This window comes from Varanus komodoensis, unplaced genomic scaffold (assembly GCF_004798865.1).
Source record: "Varanus komodoensis strain SLA01 unplaced genomic scaffold, ASM479886v1 scaffold23, whole genome shotgun sequence".
NCBI classification, from domain to species: Eukaryota; Metazoa; Chordata; class Lepidosauria; order Squamata; family Varanidae; genus Varanus; species Varanus komodoensis.
Genome location: NW_025335627.1, coordinates 6,254,844 through 6,274,315, shown reverse-complemented (window position 1 = coordinate 6,274,315; position 19,472 = coordinate 6,254,844). Strand labels below are relative to the sequence as shown.

The window sequence follows — 19,472 nt, the reverse complement described above, 5'->3', positions numbered from 1 at the left end:
CATCTTCACTGAAATATGAGACAGGTGACAGAACTCAGACTTACTTTTCCTCTGTGTTGACGTATCCCCTTCCACAGAGGCTTTAGGACAGAGTCAAAGGATTCGATACCATAAGGAGTGGCTGCCTCAGCTAAAGCGGCAATAGCTAAAGCACTAATAGTGCGTACTTTCTGCTGTTCGTCCACCAAGCCTGCAACACAAATACAATGGCTTATCTTTTCCATCTTTTACAGTCCCAGCGGATAGGAATTAACAGCTATCAGACCATAAGAAAATTCTGGGTTTGATCCAGCTTTGTTCTTTTGTGAGCAGAAGGGCTTTTTCTGCTAATGAAAGGGACCAAGATCCAGTGGATAGGGATGAGGAAGAGAAGGAACAACTGGTACTAATTACCCCTTTCACCTATAGCTCCAAGTGCCACCTCCTATATTGTTCTAGTACTGTCTTTTGGGGACTAAAGCGGGAACTGGTACAAATCACCTTCCCCTTGCCTTCAGTGAAAGACTCCTGCAGGCAGCATCCCACACGTAAGTAATATGGATCAAACCATTAACTTTATTAAATAAATTAGCATATTCACTTTCTATCCACTTTAACTATATGTTTTAGGCATATATTTTATTGTATTTTGTTGTATTATATTTTATTGTGTTGTAAGCCGCCCCAAGGCTTCGGCAAGGGGCGGCATAGAAATGTTCAAACAAACAAACAAACAAACAAATAAATAAATTTTTTATGTTAAACTCTACAGTGGTACCTCGGCTCATGAATGCTTCAGTTCACAACCAAATTGGGTTGTCAACAAAAATTTCATAAAAATTTTAACTCAGGTTGCAAACTCCACATTGGGTGGCGACCATGATTATGGCAGTCTCCCCACGCCCCTGAATGGGGAGATGGCTGCGATCGTGCTGGGCAGGGGGGAGATGGCCGAGATTGCGCCCGTCTTTCCTGCAGGAGTGCGACCATGATTGCGCCCATCTTTCCTGCAGGAGCGCAAACGCAATCTCACTGGTCTCCCCCCAGCGCACCCCGTTTGCGCCCGTCTCTCCCTCCCCCAGTGCACCCACAATTGCACCATCTCTCCCCCCCCCCCCAACCCGCGGGGATGAGGGGCCCATCGGGGTTGGGGGGGGGGGGGGGGGGAGATGGCCATGCTCTTGTTCAGGGTGGGGGTGGGGAGATGGCCGCAATCTTTGTTGTTGTCACTTTGCTTCACATTTTTCTGATTTAGAAAAAAAAATCGTTACAGAACGGATTAACCTTATTTACATTGAACCTTATGGGGAAATTTAACTTGGCTCATGACCATTTTGGGTCACAACCAGAGTCCTGGAATGGATTAAGTTCGTGAGCCAAGGTACCACTGTATTTGGGAGTTACATGTCATGCTCCAATTGAGTCTAAAAGAACTTAACACATCAGTGAACATGTCCCTAGTCATCTCAATGCCACAGTATAAAGCGGTGGTAGTAACCTTTTGCTCAAATGGGCCAACATTTTAGTTAGAAGTATGAGATAATCCCATTCTAGCCTGCAATTTTACAAGACTCCTTCCCCAAGTTTTACTTCTATTTTACTAATGTGCTAAAAACCAGATTTTATACAGGCTCCAATCCTGGACCAACACAGCCTTCCAACCTGTGCTATCTATTTATGTACTATTGTATTTCAATGTATTTTATCATGTTGTAAGCCGCCCCAAGGTTTCGGCAAGGGGCAGCATAGAAATGTTATTATAATAATAATAATAATAATAATAATAATAATAATATCTATACTGCAAGCCAATCTACCCATGGCTTAATTCCTGTATTTCTGTCCAGGAATAAAAGAACAAAAAATGTTAAACTCCCAGTAAGAATAACTTTACAACAAAACTTTTAAAACTAAAGAATTCTCTTGACCATTAAGAACAAAATACACTGAGAAACCCCCCTAATACTTTGATGCGCCTAAAACTGCTATACAATTCATTAGTTAACAAGTGTAAACAAACTCCCCTGCTACAGAATTTAAAGAGCGTGCAGCTATTTTACATAAGGCACCTACCATGCTCAATAATTTCAACCAGACTCCTGAGATGAGGCAAAATTGCACAGCCCATAAGAATAGCAATTTGTTGCACAATCTTGATACCCGTGTGTCTGGCTTGCCAGGACTTCTTGCTTTTACACACAGCTTTCAAAAAGGGCAACAGAGATGGTATGCCCAGAGCAGAGGCAACAACAGCAAAAGCTCGAGCTGTTGTGTTACGAACATATTCATCCATGTTATCAATATCAGGTCGCATGGTGGAGATCATGGTAGCCAGACCAGCTGCCTGAATGACAAAAGTAACAGACGGACACAATGAACTAAAAATGAATTGCAGACACAATGAACTAAACATCGAAACTGTATGACACAGAATATAGCTCTGCAGAAGCTGGAACATCAGCCAGGGAATGCCTATGCCCCAATGTTATTTGGCCCAGGAAAGGCGGGTACATTTGGTTCCCGGTCTAAAGCAGTCCTTTTTCTGCTATTCAACTCCATTCTGTGCTTAACTTTTTTCAGTGCCAAAATACAGCTTAAAGTGACATCTTGTATGTAAAAAAGTATGGCCCAGTTATGTACACATGAATGCAAGCTAACTTAAATTGCACACAACCAGCTGACACATCTTCCCTATGCCTCTTTCTCTGCTAACATTAGCACCATATATTAGAAAGAATATGTGGTGTATTACCTTGGCCAAGTTGGAAATAATTTCTCTGCCTTCCACTCTGGCATAGTAATCCTCATCAATCAATAATGGTTCAATGACCACAAGAATCTGGAAAAGGTTTAAAAAAAGTTAAAAATGCTTCTCATACATAAATGCAGCTTTAATACTCCAATAGCTCTAGGTCAAAGAATGCACTTCATTTTTTTTTTGATGGATCCATAGTTTCTAATTCCAGGGAAAACTGTATTCTATATTTAATCCTTACTAAACTCTTTAAGTAGAAATAGTAGCTAATAATGTTATACCTGCATCAACAAGAAACATAATGGCACTGGTTAGCCAACTCTAATTGTTTAAAAGATTTTTAACAGATATCTGAACACCAACTATTCAGCATTTAGTAAGAATGTGGCCTAGTGCATGCTTAGCACCAAGTGAGAAGTTAGTTTTCTGAATATGAGTTTCTGCAAATACCAACAACACTTGTTGTATGGCCAGGAGGAGCAGACTATGTTTCCATTCCTTTTACTGCAGCTCCTGCCTTGACATTACTTATGAACCAGCAAACATAGCTTAAGAATAACTTTAGTCAATTATTAACCAAGTCCAACAACAATGCCAGAGACATTTTGCTGGGTGGTTTAAACAGGGTAAGAATTTTAAAAGACAATTCCTGATTTGCTTGCAACAAGCAACAGACCTGGGGAAGTAGAACTAGACCATGATTTATTCCTCTTCCCAGCCATGTGAGAGGAAGGGATAGGACAGGAGAGCACACACTGAAAGGATTTGCACAGATCCTGACTACATGTTTATATGTGAACATGGCCCAGTCTTTCTATATACTTATGTTCAGAATATAAGCAGTTAGAACTATAAAGCTACAACACATCTTTTTTCTTTGCGTAAATAAATTATTACTTTCTAAAATGTACATAATATGGCAAATTAAAAGTACCAAATTTCAGTTAAACAAACCTTGTGCACATATGGTCGGACCAAGTCATCTAATTTGTATAAAATTCTGTCAATAACTTTGACAAGCAAATGGCGTTCTTGATCTTCAAGTGTTGGTGACATCAGAAGTGGTAAAATCTGATTGAAAAGTGGACCCGCTCCAAATTCACGAGCCTTATCAGTAATCTGTCTCAATGCAGCCTAGGGAAACATAGAATAGAGTATATTTAATGGGACCTATATATTCTAAAGTCCACCAAATCAAACCAACTGTAATGTAAAGTAATGATTTTCTGTGACATTTAATACAGTAACACACTTCTTAAGTAGACAGTTTTAGAAATGATGGTCTTATCACTTGAGAGAAAGAAAAAACCAAATTGGGTTTTTTTTCCAGTTTTCTTTTAATTACAGCGGTGATTAAGAACAGCTTATATAGGATGAGCCAATACAAGGTAAGAGCAGAAAGTGGTAAACCATAGGTCAATAAAAACAAATGACAAAGTAAGCAAAAGTACTGTAAGTAAAAGAGAAGAAAACTACAAATAGGGAAGCACTCTACCTTACCTTTCTCATTGGAGGGGTGCCATTCTTGATCTTCAAAAGCAATTTCATGATTTTTCTCTCTTTCTGTTCCTCTGGACTAAGTGTTGATTCATCAACATCAACCTGCAATTGTTTATAAACAGATTGGTTAAACACAGATTTACTTCAGCGTCCACTCAGTATAAGACAACTATCAAACCAAAATCTCACCAGAAGCTTATCAAAGTATTGTATGTCATCTGGTTTTAGGAAAGGAAGATTTCCTGAGGGCTGGTCATTGACACTCTTCATGGTCCTGTCTTCTGTTTGCATGTGGAATCCAGTCATACCACCCAGAGGTGTGGGAGTTGCTGTAAGTTTACGAGCTGGAGTACGAATAGGGACATAACCAGCTGGAGGAGGGAGAACCTAAATTGAAAGGTAAGAGCTTAAACCAATTGTAAGAGAGCAAAACATGTCAATTATTAAAATATAAATAACTATGAGTTAGCTGGAGATAATTTCAATCTTCAACCAGGAAATAGCTGGCTAAGCTGTGTATGAAGTATTGCTTCTAAACCAGCAGGCACCATCTTTTCCCTCCCCAAACCTTGTACCTAGAGGTCCTTGAAGCTTCCCCAGATACCTACTTGAAAGTCATTATTTAAACACTGGGAAATATGAGGTGCAGCCAGCCAGTTCTGAAGTCTTGTGCAACTCACATGCACTGCAGTTAGCTTGGGCTATCAACTCTTCCTTGACAAGCCCAAATTCCAAGTTTGGACAGCGTGATAAATAACTCAGGGACATAATATTCCCCTCCTACCCTCTGCATGCTGCCCATATCTACACCAGTGGGTCCCCCAACTCTCCAGTACAGTACTGGGAAATGGTGGGAGAAGGGATAATTCTATCTTGCCAGTGGTGTCTGAATCAACCCTTAATTTGATTCCTGTTACTGAGGTAAGAGTCATTAGTGTATGTACACATTATAGTTAGGGGAATATTTTGCTCATCTGATGCAAGCACTGTATGAAATGGTGTATGCTTATTGCTTACCCTGTATCCCTCAGGAAACATGGCATCCAGCTCTTCATCAGAAAGGGGCCTATTTCTTTCATCTATTTCTCTCTCCCATCGCCATGCCTGAAGCTGTTCGGGAGTCATGCTCATTATATGACCTGAAAAGGAATCAACAGAATATGTCAATTTCTTTATGTAAGAACTTCCCTATTGACATGTATGAACAGGGAATATGTATGAGCCAAGATGTACAGTCGAACCTTGATTTTCCCTGGTTTAACCTTCCTCAAATTTGATTATTCACGAGTTTGCCACCAATAGTTAAATGGGATTTTTTTAAAGTTTCGTGGTTTACTGGGGCAATCATCATAACCAGAGAGAGAGAAGTAAAAGGGGAGAGAGGGAGGGCCTCCAAAGCATGCCTTCTTGCCCCACCAATCCAGAGAGGGAAATCTTCATAGTGTTTGCTTGGTGGAAAGACGAGGTGCTGATGAGTGAAAAAGTGTGGGGGGAGGGGGGATAAGAGCATAAGAATGTCATATATGAAGAAGAGCCCTGCTGGATTTGACCAAGGTCTGAGAGAGAGGGAGAAGCAATCCAGTACATGTATGGTCAACAGTATTAAGAGTTAAGGTTTGGGAGAGGGCTAGAGATATTTGTGGTTTTTCTACTTCTGCAGGGGGCCTGCACCCCAACCCCTGTGAATGTGGGGAGCTGACTATCTACCTATCTATCTATCTTAGTCACAACTTAAACAGGTTTCACATTCCAACTAAGTATTTATGTAATACTGTGGGACTGCTGTTAGCAAATCCTGTATGTCCATTTAATAATAGGCAGAGTATGCCCGATTTTCTATTTTATTTGATCGCTATTAAGTTGCAATGAAGATAATTGTCTAGCACAAATATCCAACATGTTAACAGACTAGAAAACATGGTAAATTGACAGTGGAAACAGACAAAGGTTGCAATCCTTAAGAAAGCATATTTCCATGCATTATTTAGAATTTACTTCAAAGTGACATAATTAGGCTTGTGTTGTGAACCAATCAAGCATACCTGGTGTAGGGGTTGCCATGTTCATAGCTGGTGTGCCAATCGGTGTTTTGCCGGGTGTTAACACAGGAGTGCTCCCACCCATCTGGCTTGCAGGTGTTTCATCCCAACGTGATTTTCTTTTGCTTGCTCCAGGGGTTGGTGTTTCACCAATGGAATCACCACCTCGATCAGTGCGAGGGGTTTCAGCCCAACCACTTCCATGCCCAGGAGTATCTAGAAAACAAAATCCAAACCTTTCAAAATGAACCGAGTATACAAATAGAAATAATCCATTCTCAAAATGGAAGTTCAGTGCAGTTAAAAAAAAACCTATACAGAACTCGCATCTAGATTATTGTAATAATAATTAATATTATTAATAATTAATGCCTTTATTAACACATAAAGCAAGCAAAGCTATACTAGATGTACAGGGCTTTGGAATCCTTACATTCGCTTTAATTAACACAAGCTCAAGGGGCTCGCACATGTGCTATCAAAGTAGTAATTTTCCTTAGAAGAACCCCATGAACATATCTGTCAAACATCTGAAATTCTCCTTAATGTTACCAATGCTATGCCGAGTAACACAGGAGTCAATTATCTGAGAAATACACATCCAGAAATTGCTTCAGCATGCAGAATGATTTGAGGTGATTTGAAATTTGCCCAAGGTTTTTTTTATCTGAATCAGCAAGCAAATACCAACAGGTCAGAATAAGTATGGTTTATTTGAGTTCTGTGACAAAAATCAAGTTAATGAGATAGGACTCATGGTTTCTGAACACATAATTTTCAAAGCAGGACATCAGATAGAAGCTAGTTTAATTAGAAAATCAGGAAAAATACACTGAAACACAGGTGTTTCTGACACTCATAAAAAACTGGTACATCTTTGATTTTATTCTAAAAGGAATACCTCTTTCTGTTTTGGGAGTTTCATCCCATCTGTTTTTCCGTGCACTGGAAGTTGCACCTCCGTGCCCTGGTGTTGCATGACCAGGTGTATCACCACGCCCAGGTGTTGCAGCTCCTGCTGGTGTATGGCTGGGAGTTGGATCCCATATTTTAGAACCAGGGGTTGCTCCAGGTGTCTCACTACCCTTTGCACGACCAGGCGTTTCATCCCATCGCAAAGATGGAGTATGTCCAGGGGTCTGAATGAGAAAATGAGAATGAGGAAAAATGCAGTGTTATTTTTTTATAAGCTTGATTCAGTAGCACTAGTTGCCTATTAAAAAATTTACAGGTAGATGTTGGTAAATTCATTTACCTTTTATGCATGCCAAGTCAGAGCATTAGATATACTTCAGAGAGAAATAACATAGGGCCAAGCTAAATTTGAGAGGGCAATTGGACATTTCATGCTTATGTCTGACCTATTTACAAAGAAAGGATTCTCATTTTGCAAGAGGAATGCAGGAACGACAGAGCATCTCCTCCAACTTTTATTACTTTGATTTTATGCTTTAAGCAATCTTCTTCCTAGCTAGCATAATTCCTGTATTGGAAGCTGAGAGGGGAAAGCTTACAAAGTGAGGTCACTATGGAAATGGGAGCTTAAGACCCGCAAACTCCTTTTGGGGTGATGTGCAGATCTATCCTATCTTCCCTTTATTTGTGAAAGGACATGGACACACACAAAAGGACTGTCGTGTTGTGTGAAGTTTGGCCATATGTTCAGCAAGGCCTGAAAAAAATTGCATCAATATATTTTGTTACACAACTTTACGTACACAGCTTTCTTGTAGGCTAACAAAACGGTGAGCAAAAATGATAATAAAATAATAAAAGTACAGTAAAATAATCATGAGTTAACTTTAATGGGCCACCCCTAAGGAAAAGCTTGCATGAAATGTAAATACTTTGCACAGAGCATTCTATGAAAAGAAATAGAGGACACTTCCCATTTGTGACTGTTAAAAAAAAGAACCAAAATTCCTCCTTATGCTGTGATTCTTGCCAACCTCCTTGCCATCTTTCTTTACTGGCTGACATTGCAGCTGAATGGATTGAGGCTCTGCTGAGAGAATATCCAGAGGCCCCAGTTCTACAAAGAGAAAGACTTGAGGCTGGCCATAGATTGAAAAATAGCTCCCTCCTGACATGGGGACACAGCAGGACTGTATCTGCTGGCACAAAGCAGGATGGTGTCACCATAGCAGCGAAGAACACAGCCCAGACAGTTAATGATAGTGCCATGTACTAGTCCTGCTCACAACCTGCCAGGATTTGGGTTTCCCCTTATTTCCATTCAAACGACTGTCTTTTTGCTTAAGAGCACTTTATTTCTGATAAATAACTATAGCCACCAGAAGAGTCTGTGCATGAACAGAGTGATTTCTTGAACCCAAACTAGAAACTATTTCCAAGACCCCACCTTTTCAAAAGCCCTGGGCCCCTACCCATCTTTGTTTGCCCTCAGGACAAGGTCTAGCCTTCTACATCTATGGAGGTCCTCTAATTGGTAGCCCTTCTCTCCCAATGCCATGTCATGTGGTCAGGGACCCAATAGGGCTCCTCCTGTTGCATTCCCATGTCCCCTCACTGCACTCACAAACCCTGTCTGTTCCCAAGGTCTCTGCTTGAACACCTGGGGACAGCAGTCTTAAAATAACCTCACCCTTCTCCATCATCTCTATGTCCATGCTCATTTCCCTGCCCTCACAATCCTCATTTGAAGAGTCAGTGCCACCTTGGCCCTGGAAAGTACATTAAGAATAACTGCTTATTTCATTCTAAAAACAACCACAGGTTAGGGAGTTCCATGTGAGTTTCCAGATAAATGTCAGCTCAAAGTCCTAATACGACCTCTAATTTAATAGGGGGTGAGACAACTGATGTGGCATGTATAACTGAAAACTGGGTGAGTGAACAGGAAGAAGTTAATTTCTCTCAGCTCTGCCATCATGGTAATTGGTACAGTGTCAAAGAAGACCGGAGGGCTGAGGAAAAGGGGTTGCCATGGTCCTTCCCTCCATTTCTGTTGCTACACCACTTTCTGGACAGAGATATCCATCCTATCAATAGTCTATGCTCTGGTAATTTATAAAATAGATTACTGCAATGCACTCTATATGGGGCTGCCCTTGAAGATTGTTTAGAAGCTGCAGTTTGTGCAAAATACAATAGTCTTATTAATAACAGGGCCAGACAGTCAAAGTATGTAACACCAATTCTAGCCCACTTGCCGTGGCTGTCTGTATCTTCCAAACCCAATTTGAGATGCTGGTTTTAACCTATAAAGTCTTACATGGCTTGGAACCACAATACCTGATGGAACACTTCTGACTGTCATCTACCCAGACACTATAATCAAGTTCTGAGGCTTGCCTCCAACTGCCACCTCTGAGGGAGGCTCGGTAGGTGGCATCAAGGAAAAGGGACTTTTCACTGGTGGCCCTCTAGTTGTGGAATAAGCTCCTCACTGAGGCCCACATGGCATCAACCACAGTATCTTTTTGGAGCCAGTTTAAGACTGACCTCTAGTGCAGGGCATTTATTTTACTGGGACTTTGTTAGATGCTTAAACAGCTCTTAAAATTACTTTTTAAAAGCTTTATATGTGTTTTAAATTTGTTTTAATTTTTATATGATAACCTTTTTATGATATATTAATGGGGCTTGTATTTTATACTCTATTTTTATGCATTGTTGTGAACTCCCCAGAGCGCTTCAGCTATTGAGCCATATAGAAATTGATTAAATAAATAATACTAGCAACAGTTCTAAGACATCTTATTGAAATTAAAATTCACTTAACCAATTTTCTTCCAAGTAAAGTGTGATCTACAGATAGTACACAGCAGACATAGGCTGGTGCATATAGCTTGTCTCTGCCATTAACAGAGTCCACGAGCTTTTCTGCTAAATTCAAAACTATGTATTTGAGCCCCTGGCAATAGGCTGGAAGAAGACTGGCCATTCACATGTAGAATCACATGTAACAGAATTTAAAAAGAAAAAAAGGAAAGCTATTTATAGGATGATTTTAAAAAGATGGGGAGTATTGAACATGCAAAAGCACCTAGGCAAGACTTGTCAAACCTTCTGACAAAATGATCGGAGACCAAGCATTCGCTACTACCACCTTACCTCAGCTTGATCCCAACTTGACAGTTTCTTTGGGGTGGTACCAGGAGTCTGGTCAGCAGTCTGATCCCAACGCCGTTTGCGTTTTGAAGGTGGCTGGGATGCAGCACCATTGACGACCTTAACTTCACCAGCCTTCGCTTTTTCTGCTAGTTGTTGCCTAATTTCCCTCTGTAAGAGAACACATAGTAACTTGCTTCCCTAAACTGCCAATTAAAGAAAACACACGCTTAAACCATATGTACTATTTCAAAACTTGTAAACTACAGCATTTTTACTTGTATGCTTAAATCAATATTTAACAGATTGTTTTCTAATCGTAGTGGACTTCCATTTCATTTTGCAGATTAATACTGGTACAAAACCATTTTATCAAAATTAGTAGAATCTGAACAACTGAGATCTTGTAAGGTATCAACATGTTACATTGAACTAAATTTAAAATAAAGGCACTGCTGCATACAAAATCATGGTAGGATACATGAAAGTTCCCAACTTCCCAAACCATGGTTTTTAAAATTGGGAATGTGCTTTGGGTTGAGACATTCAGATCCAGTTACTTTCTGCTTAGGGCAAACCATTGAGTTCACACCCACACCAACTTCTGCAGAGTGGCTTGTCTTGAGGGTAAGAAGCCACCTTGAAAACCCATGTGTTGTTGTAGGCATTGTTGTAACCACAATGGGCTGTCATCTCACCCTACCCTGGGCAACTGATCCTATTGTATATACCGGGAACCAGTTAGCAAGATGCCTCCTCAGAACAATAAATACTGTCATTTTGTAAGACTAGCTGTCAAATATGTGGGTCTCTTTTAAAAAGGATTTTGACAAGGCTTTTTAAAAAAAAAACCTGGCACTTATATAGCCATATGTTCCATCAAAGATCATCCATTGTCCTGTCAAAATCTGGGATACCTGTGGAAGAACAGAGGAGGATGGATGGGAAAGAGGGGAGAACCTTGTCCAATTGTCTGCATGGGTACACTGTAGGTTGTTTGCTTGACAACCAATCCACAGTGGTATATGGTCAGGGTGGGTTAGCATGATGTGCAAATGTGCCCATGTTTGCCATTACATCTGAACTGTCAAATGATACTTTGTCTGCCTTTTCAGCTAGACTAGCAAGTGTACAAAAAGCCCAACCAATGGTTTACAGGAAACAGGAGCTAACTGGATCTAGACACGTGAGGAAAAAGGGAGTGCAGGTTCCTGATTCTCCAACCTATGTTTTCAAGGAATGAGGTTTTCACATATAAAATGACATATTCACTAAAATTCTTCCGAATCTGCTATGCATACAAATTTTAAACATTATCCTGCATTAAAAAAAACCAGATGTTTCTTCTGAGGTGACATTATAAACATGGAGGAAGGCTATAAAAATGCAAAATCTAAAAATCTTTGCTCTGGCTGGAATTTTCCCTCAAAGCATTGTGTTCAGCATAAGAATGGCTTTCAGCTATCAGCAAGGTAATTTATTTTAATTCTTCCTGAGGCTATGCAAACTAAGAAAAACTGCAGTAGCAGACCCATTGACTTTTCTCTGCAAAACCATAGTTCTGCCTGTTAACTTAAAAAAAAAAAGAAAAGAAAAGAAAAAAGCACAGCTTTGCCTCAACCGATTTTCATTCTGTTTGCTGGAGGTTAGACACTTAACTTTCAAATGAGAGCAAGATGATCTAAATTAAACCTTACTTTGTACCTTTTTTTCAGGGCCTTGGTTTCAGGGCACAAAGTTACTCTACCACATCACCCCTGTCATTTTTCTCTTATTTTTAAAAAAAATAGCAAAAGTTAGGATGCTGAAATTTTGGGATGTTTTGAACCAGACACTCTGTGAAAATGCTACAAAAGTGTGTTGGCAAGACTACTCATGTATAAATTGCAGTACAGAATGTGCCCCTGGGGTATTCTGTTGTTGTAAACCATCCAGAGATGTCTGTGAAGGACAGTATAGAACAGTTTTAAATAAATAAATAAAAATATTCAAGTCACCCCACAAAGTGTGATGAAGAACACTTAAATTCACAGAATCCATTGCACTAGACCCATAATCTGCTCAGAGAATGTCAAATACAAAGGGGGGGGGCAGGCAAATTGCAACCTATTAAACACCCTCAATGTCTGCTGCCCTTTTGGTGAACTTCCTGTCAGCAGCACATTGCTCTATGGTAGGCAATTGCATGATACCACCATTTAGTTTTCCCACAATGCTCTGATGCAGCATCCTTGACGAAACTGTGGGAGAATTTAAATGGTGGGTGGGGCAAATCTGTCCAACCCTAAATGCAAACAGGACAGGAAGGTAGGACCACTCAGCACCAATGGGCTTTCGGTCACCATTCAACCATGCCAGGTGCTGACAGTGACCTGGACTTCAATGAATGAAGGCTGTCCTTTAGAGTAAAATTTTGACTAACCTCTTCTTTTGTTAAATGTTGTTCACGCATAACATCCATATATGTTCTGGCATTCATTTTAGGATCAGGTGTCTTCCCTCCTGCAGAAGAGAACAGGAACAGGACAGAAGCATAATAAGTACAAGAGATGCAGAAAAGCTGGCTTTTAAAAATGCCCTACACTAATATTATGTTATGCCAAAATCAATTAATTTTACTGTTTTGACTAATTTTTTAAAAAAAGATTACATGTATCTTACGTTTATTCACTTTGCTGATCAATTTAACCTGTTTGAACACAAACATAACTACAACAGTTTAAAACAAATATTTTTAAAGGAGATAAGAATGATAAAATGACAGCACAGTTAAGAGTCTTCAGAAGTGATGGGTTCCTGGGTTGCTAATCCGGAATACGTACACTTTCGTGCCTTTGTCTCCATCAGCAGTTCTGACTTCAAGCAGCAGAATAGAAGCCTAGAAAATTATCTCTTTACCATTAGTAACACTTTGGAAAGATATTTATAATCAACACATTACCTTGTTCAAGCTGCTAAATCCTACGTTATCTGACTATGAAACTACTGTAAACCTAGATAACGACTCTAATTGTTTCATAATATAGACCAGAGTATATGTTTGCGAAATCTGGATAACCATTCCCAGATCCTCATTTTGTGGAGGTATGTTAAAGGGCTTCACTTTAAGAGCACCCAATTTCTCCCCCCACTGACTTTGATGGTACAATTACAATTGTGAGCTGATTGCAGTAAACTATATCATGATAAGGATACTCACAGGCAAAATGTTTTTCCACATCTTAAGATACACTAATCTGTACTTTGAATTTATTCTAACTTTAAATATTTTACAGAAGCCCAACTATATAGTAACAAACTTATCAAGGAAGCACTACTCTTAATGTGCAGATTGGCTATACAAGTAGTATAGCATTACTATTTAGGACAAAATAAAATTCTTAATACATTTTCTATACTGAAGATCATTGCCCAATAGGCAGTGTCATTCTGACACTAGCTTTGATAGGACTTTCCTTTGGGATACTTTTTCACCATTATCTACACAGGATGTGTTGAACTGCACCCTTAAGAATGCAGACAGGACTGGCATATAGCAGTACTGCTGTAGGAAAGAAATTAAGGACAGTTAGTATGGGCCTGTGAATTCTGACAATACATGTTTATATCAATGACAGTTAAGCAAGTAAAATCCATATCCCTATTAATTCATGCAGGCTGAAATGCTAATTTACAAACACCTGCAACCAATTATAATTCTAATCAACAGGTGCTCTAAGGATACTTGTCAAGCTGACTCACCTGAGGAAAGTTTCCATCAGGCCCCCTACTGCCCCTTGCACTGACCTATATTCTAATATAATCAGAACAGACTTGAACTATTAAAAAGTATCAAAGCCGCTTAATGCAAGCTTTGCTTCACTTAGCTAAACTTCCTAAATAGTAAGAATTTGAGAATCAACTGCTCCAATTTGCTACTTAGCGTTTTAAAGGCAGCAATTCTTTTATTTTCTAAATTTGGATATGAAGCTTCCAGTAAGATGGAAGATTCTTGAGCAGTATAATATACAAGTTGCTCAAAATATAGTGTATATATACATATCACCCAAAGCAAAAAGAAAAGAGAAACCTTTAACCCTTTGTGTTTCTATGGCAATGGCTCATTATTTTCTTGTCCTTCTACCTGGAAAGAAAATCTGTATTACAAAGGATGCACAAAATAGCAAACTATGATTTCAACCAACTCTTAAAACTATGTAAACATTTCCTGAATATAAGCATGCCAACAGAAATCAAAGGGCTAAAGACAATTTAAGGGAACAAAACTGGTAAGGTCCAATGAATAGGCGAAAATAAGTTACCATCTGCAAAAGGATCGAGACGTTCAGGAGAAATAATCATCATCCGCCTGCGATTTTTGTATTCATCTTCCCTATCGGCAATCTTTTGTGGACGATGCTCAGCAAATGGATCATACTAAAAATGAGAAACACATAATATGGCTTTCTTATTATCCAATTACAATATTAAAAAGTTCACGGGGGGGGGTCAAAATCCCCACCCTGTACCTTAAAAAAACCTCTCCTATTCATTTCTAATTGTGTCTCAACAGTTATCTACTACTGCTCTTTATACATCCTATCTTCCCAGAATACTGAAAGAATGATCTTGGACAATCAGTGCAGTTTCCTGTTAAATAACTCCTGCAGCAATTCCCCAAAATATTTGACAAAACTTGAGGGATGTGTCCACTCAATGGGATGCCTACTGACAGCAGTTCTCAGAAAAATTCGAGTGAGGCAGGTGGTTTTCTTACTCCACTGCAAATCATAGCAGAGTTAGCTATTTTTACATTACACCTGGAAATCAATGTATTTTTACATCAAAACAAAAAGCCCACTGCTCCCCTCAAAAGCTTCATGTAAAAATGTAGTTTGCTAAATGAAATAAGGAATTCAGCTTTTACAAATATGAGAATTCTTTAAACCACAGCAACACGGTTTCAGGGTCTGCTAAAAACAAGCCTACTAAAAGTATGTGTCATAGCTGTTATCTTGTGTCACATGACTCATGTCAGGGATGGCTTTTTCTTTGGATTACTTTTTGACTATCTTCATAAGCCATGTTAAGCAGTGCAATTGCACATTAGACAGCAGCTACCTCATAAGAAAATATAACCTCTAAACAAAATCCTGTTAGAAAATTTTAAACATCAAATTATCATCATGAAATGTATGCAGGCTCAACAGCACACTTAAACTGTATACATGCTGTAAAAATATTTTGCTAACACAACTCTGAAAGAATATTTTAGTCCCAAATAGAAGTGGAATATCTCTACATTCTACTGTATTACACAATGAAATTTTTACCTGTTCAGTTGACTGTGGTATATCATTAAGCAGTGCCACTGGTGCATGGTACCCAGGCTTCTTCTGGCCAAGTAAGCTTGTAGAAGAGTAGTCATCATCATCCTACATAAACAACAGGATTCATGAAGATTTAACAACCATTAATTTAAATATACAAATAAATAAGTTAACCTTCTGGAATTCAAGACTTTTTAAAAAGCTTAAAAGGACAGAGAGTGAACTGTCTTCAGGGAAATCAGAAATCTCATATGCCCTTTCACTATCAAGAATGTTTCCAATTACAGTCTGTATTTTCTACAAAATGACTATTAATTTTGATAGTAACTTATTAAAATATATTGTACTTACATCTTCTAGTTCAGTTGCTGCAATTGAAGTTACATATCCAGCAAACCTACTATCACTTCCACCATAAATCTCTTGATCATAGTATCCTGTAGAATCAAGGCCCACTCCCTGAGCTTCATCAAGGGCAGCTTTTTTGCCTTGAATTTCTCGAATCTGTGCTTCAATATCTGTGGGGGGGGGGGGGGGACAAAGGTTTTCACATAATCAAACATTGTTCCATATTTAAATAAAACTTTATAAATCGTGTTCAAATATGTTTGATGCAGCTTTTCTATAACCTTTATTCCTTAAAATCTATTCAAATACAAGTCTAACAGTAGTCCTGCTAACATATACAGTAGCTGGTTCACACATAGTACTAACACATAGGTTATTTAACCTCTGGTTAATCCAAGGTTTGTTGCCTTACATAGGGGTTTTCTAGCAAATGGTTGAACAAACTATGGTTGGTTGTGTCAGTCTCTGGGTTTTGTTTCCTTTTAGATAGAATACATGGCGTACAATATGCATAGTGAGGAAAATGTAGACAGGAAGACTTTCTTCTCCTTCTCTCAAAATATTAGATCCAAAGATATCTTGGTTTTTCATGGATAAAGCAGTTTGATAGCAATGGTTTGTACAACACAACTCAGAGTTCAACAATCAATACCATTGGTTAAAGCTATATACAAGTCCCACCTGTATATTAGGAAACCATTAACTAATCATTATGAAGATGATCATTCTTTGTTTCCTTCACAATATTTGGAGCCAGCCCCAATAAACCCTCCAATTGTCATACAAGTCTACTAAAAAGTACTAACAAATTTTATTATGCAATTGTACACATAACCTTATCCAAACCCTAGTTTTTGCAGTGCACTGAACTCACGCTGATGCTGTAGAGCTAAAGCAATGATATGGGGTCTGCAACCCTAGCAAGAATGTTGCCTATGCAAGATTAACTTTGGTCATATGGGCTTACAGACTTAACAATAAGCATTATCTAGAAACAGAATAAACATCTGTAACCAAATGGGGCAACAGTAGGACTGAATGCATTGTAAGCAACTGTCCTTTCACACTATTTCCAAATAGCAATGTCTGCCTCTAGCTTCACATGGTGCTCAGGGAAGGGGGAAAAAAACAAGAAAAAAATACTTCCACATACTCCCAATTTTTCCTCAGGCTTTCCTAAGCTCATGAGCTTCACATGTTCAAGTCTCAGTTGTCTAAAGATCTACTGCTCCCTGAAACAACACCTCTCTTGCTCTCTTATTGCACAATATGTTTGGGTAAGACACAGTGATACCATTTCCCCTATTTTTTTCAAGTTCTTTTGAAAGACTCAGTTTTTTCTGGAAGTCTTTGGAACATCCCACCTGTCCCAGTTTTCTAATGCACAAGATGCATTGGTTTATTACTCCCAAAATTCCTAGCCAGCATAACTTATGGTTAGGGCTGAAAAACCTGCAGCTCAAAACAAGTGGAGGGTACTGGATTGCCAAATGCACCTATGAAATTAAGCCAAAACACATCATTTAAATAATCACATATTTTTCCCTGATTACTCCTGCCTCAATTCCCCCGTCTTCAGTTTCCCTGGCATCTCTACATTTGCATTGCTAGCCCCTTGGAGTAAGGACAATCAAGTTTGCCATGCATATAGAGAGCAATAGATATTTTTCTGTAAGTATTGCACACATTCAGTTGTCCTTTTAAAAAGCATCATTCCAAATAGATGATCACTAACAGAATCCATTAAAGTCTTGAATAACCTACATGTTCCAAACTCCACTGGGCACTAGTTTTCCTACTGGCCCCAATGATGGTTCCTGAGTACTCCCACATGTGGACTAATTTTCCTTACACTTCACTAAAAAGACTCTGAAAGTACCAACATACACCACACACTACAATTATTTGCTGTCCACTTCTTCCTAGTCTCATGAACTCAGCTTCCTGCACCCATATCTTATTAAACCTCTTCATATATTCTGAGAAGTCCTGTGCCTGCTTTTATTCTTGTACCTCCTTCCCACCAAATTTATGTCTACATGGATCTCATACATAAGACAGCACATACTATAGCTATGACTACAAGATGATGATATAATTTTGTTCCCCTATTACACCTCAAAGGTAGACTTTCTGCCCTAAATCATAAACAGCTGTTTTTGCCCTTTTTGCTCAATCTGTAGTAGGGAACCTTTTTCAGACAATGGCTGAGACACTCTTAAGAGTCACATTCCAGTCATGAGTCAAAATCTAACTCTCCTGTAATTTATATTAGGAAGCCTATCTACTCAGAAGCAAGCATGAACAGCATGTCTACACAAAAATAGGCAGGATAGGCCTCTGCACTTCTACTCAGAAGCAAGCAGGATAAACCTCTGAAGGAACAGGGTGAATTACTCAGTAATTTCTCTGGTGGCCCCCTCTGCTTGGAAGAAAAAGCTCTTGTCCAATCAGCAGCTGTTTGTACTTTCACCTAAAGGGAGCCTTAAGCAAAGAAAAGTACTTATCTCCAATCAGTCGCTAGCAAAGGGGTGGAGCCAAAGACTACCACAATTTGTTCATTCTCAAGTAAAAGTATTTTGGCTTCCTAGAAAGCTTTTTCAACCCGTATGCTACAGATTACATATTGATGAGCTTGTCTGCACTAAACAGGCTGTCAAAACAGCATATACAGAACTAAATGCAATAGAGATTCTGCTTGTATAATTAGCATTTTCCCTCCCCTCTTCCCTGTGGTATGCCCTCAAATCCGCTCTGGAGGGATGCCCAAGCCATTCAGAATCTATAGGGGTGTTCAGGGAAGATGTAGTGGGGAGGGGGAATTCAATTTGCCAATGTGTCCATTCCACTGGTACAATCCACTGACTGTTAAAATTGACTGACCACACTATGTACTGTTCTAGTTCTAATGTTCAGTTTGTCTAGTATTTCACAGACCTGCAATTTTATTTCAGTATGTATATTTATTTGATAAGGATGCCTGTCTCTGTATTGTGAACATAACACCATAAAGCTGGGTCTCCCCCAACTGCGGAAAACATTCTTCCTTGGGCAATGGTCAAGAACAATCTAAAATTCAACCTACAGTAAAGCAGAGATATTCCTATTCAGTCCCATTTAATAAAAATAAACTATCCAATTTCAAGTATACATTTAAAATAGATGTTTCCACATTATACTGAAAGTTTGTTACTATGTAAGCATCACTACATATTGAAATTATGTTTAAAATCCCTTGGACAAGATGCTTTATAACCATGAAAACATAACAGGGAAAGAGCAAGCATGATATGGTGTCTAATGTGTTGGACAAGGGACCCGGAATGTATGTGTCCTAGTTCTCACTCAGTCATGAAGCTCATTGGGTGACTCTAAGCCAGTCACACTCTCAGTCTGACTTATTTCAAAGAGTTGTTATTCTTAGGATAAAATGGAGCCACATAAGCTGCCTTAGGTTCCTCACAAGAG

General features: G+C 39.0%; 1 protein-coding gene across 5 annotated transcripts in view; it reads right to left on the bottom strand.

The window, feature by feature from the left end:
• Nucleotides 1-19,472, bottom strand: part of SF3B1 (splicing factor 3b subunit 1) — a 30,680-nt gene that overhangs the window by 9,696 nt on the left and 1,512 nt on the right. The window contains exons 2-15 of one of the 5 annotated variants that reach the window (XM_044431829.1): nt 16,008-16,174; nt 15,660-15,761; nt 14,649-14,763; nt 12,770-12,849; nt 10,351-10,518; nt 7,175-7,412; nt 6,277-6,489; nt 5,252-5,373; nt 4,424-4,621; nt 4,235-4,336; nt 3,689-3,868; nt 2,732-2,818; nt 2,053-2,323; nt 45-190 (exon numbers count right to left, since the gene is read on the bottom strand). In XM_044431829.1, the coding sequence (XP_044287764.1) occupies nt 45-190; nt 2,053-2,323; nt 2,732-2,818; nt 3,689-3,868; nt 4,235-4,336; nt 4,424-4,621; nt 5,252-5,373; nt 6,277-6,489; nt 7,175-7,412; nt 10,351-10,518; nt 12,770-12,849; nt 14,649-14,763; nt 15,660-15,761; nt 16,008-16,174 (2,189 nt within the window). Of the gene's footprint in view, nt 1-44; nt 191-2,052; nt 2,324-2,731; nt 2,819-3,688; nt 3,869-4,234; nt 4,337-4,423; nt 4,622-5,251; nt 5,374-6,276; nt 6,490-7,174; nt 7,413-10,350; nt 10,519-12,769; nt 14,596-14,648; nt 14,764-15,659; nt 15,762-16,007; nt 16,175-19,472 lie in introns of those variants that run through there. The other 4 variants (XM_044431831.1, XM_044431830.1, XR_006414893.1 and 1 more) reach the window with 4 other exon arrangements.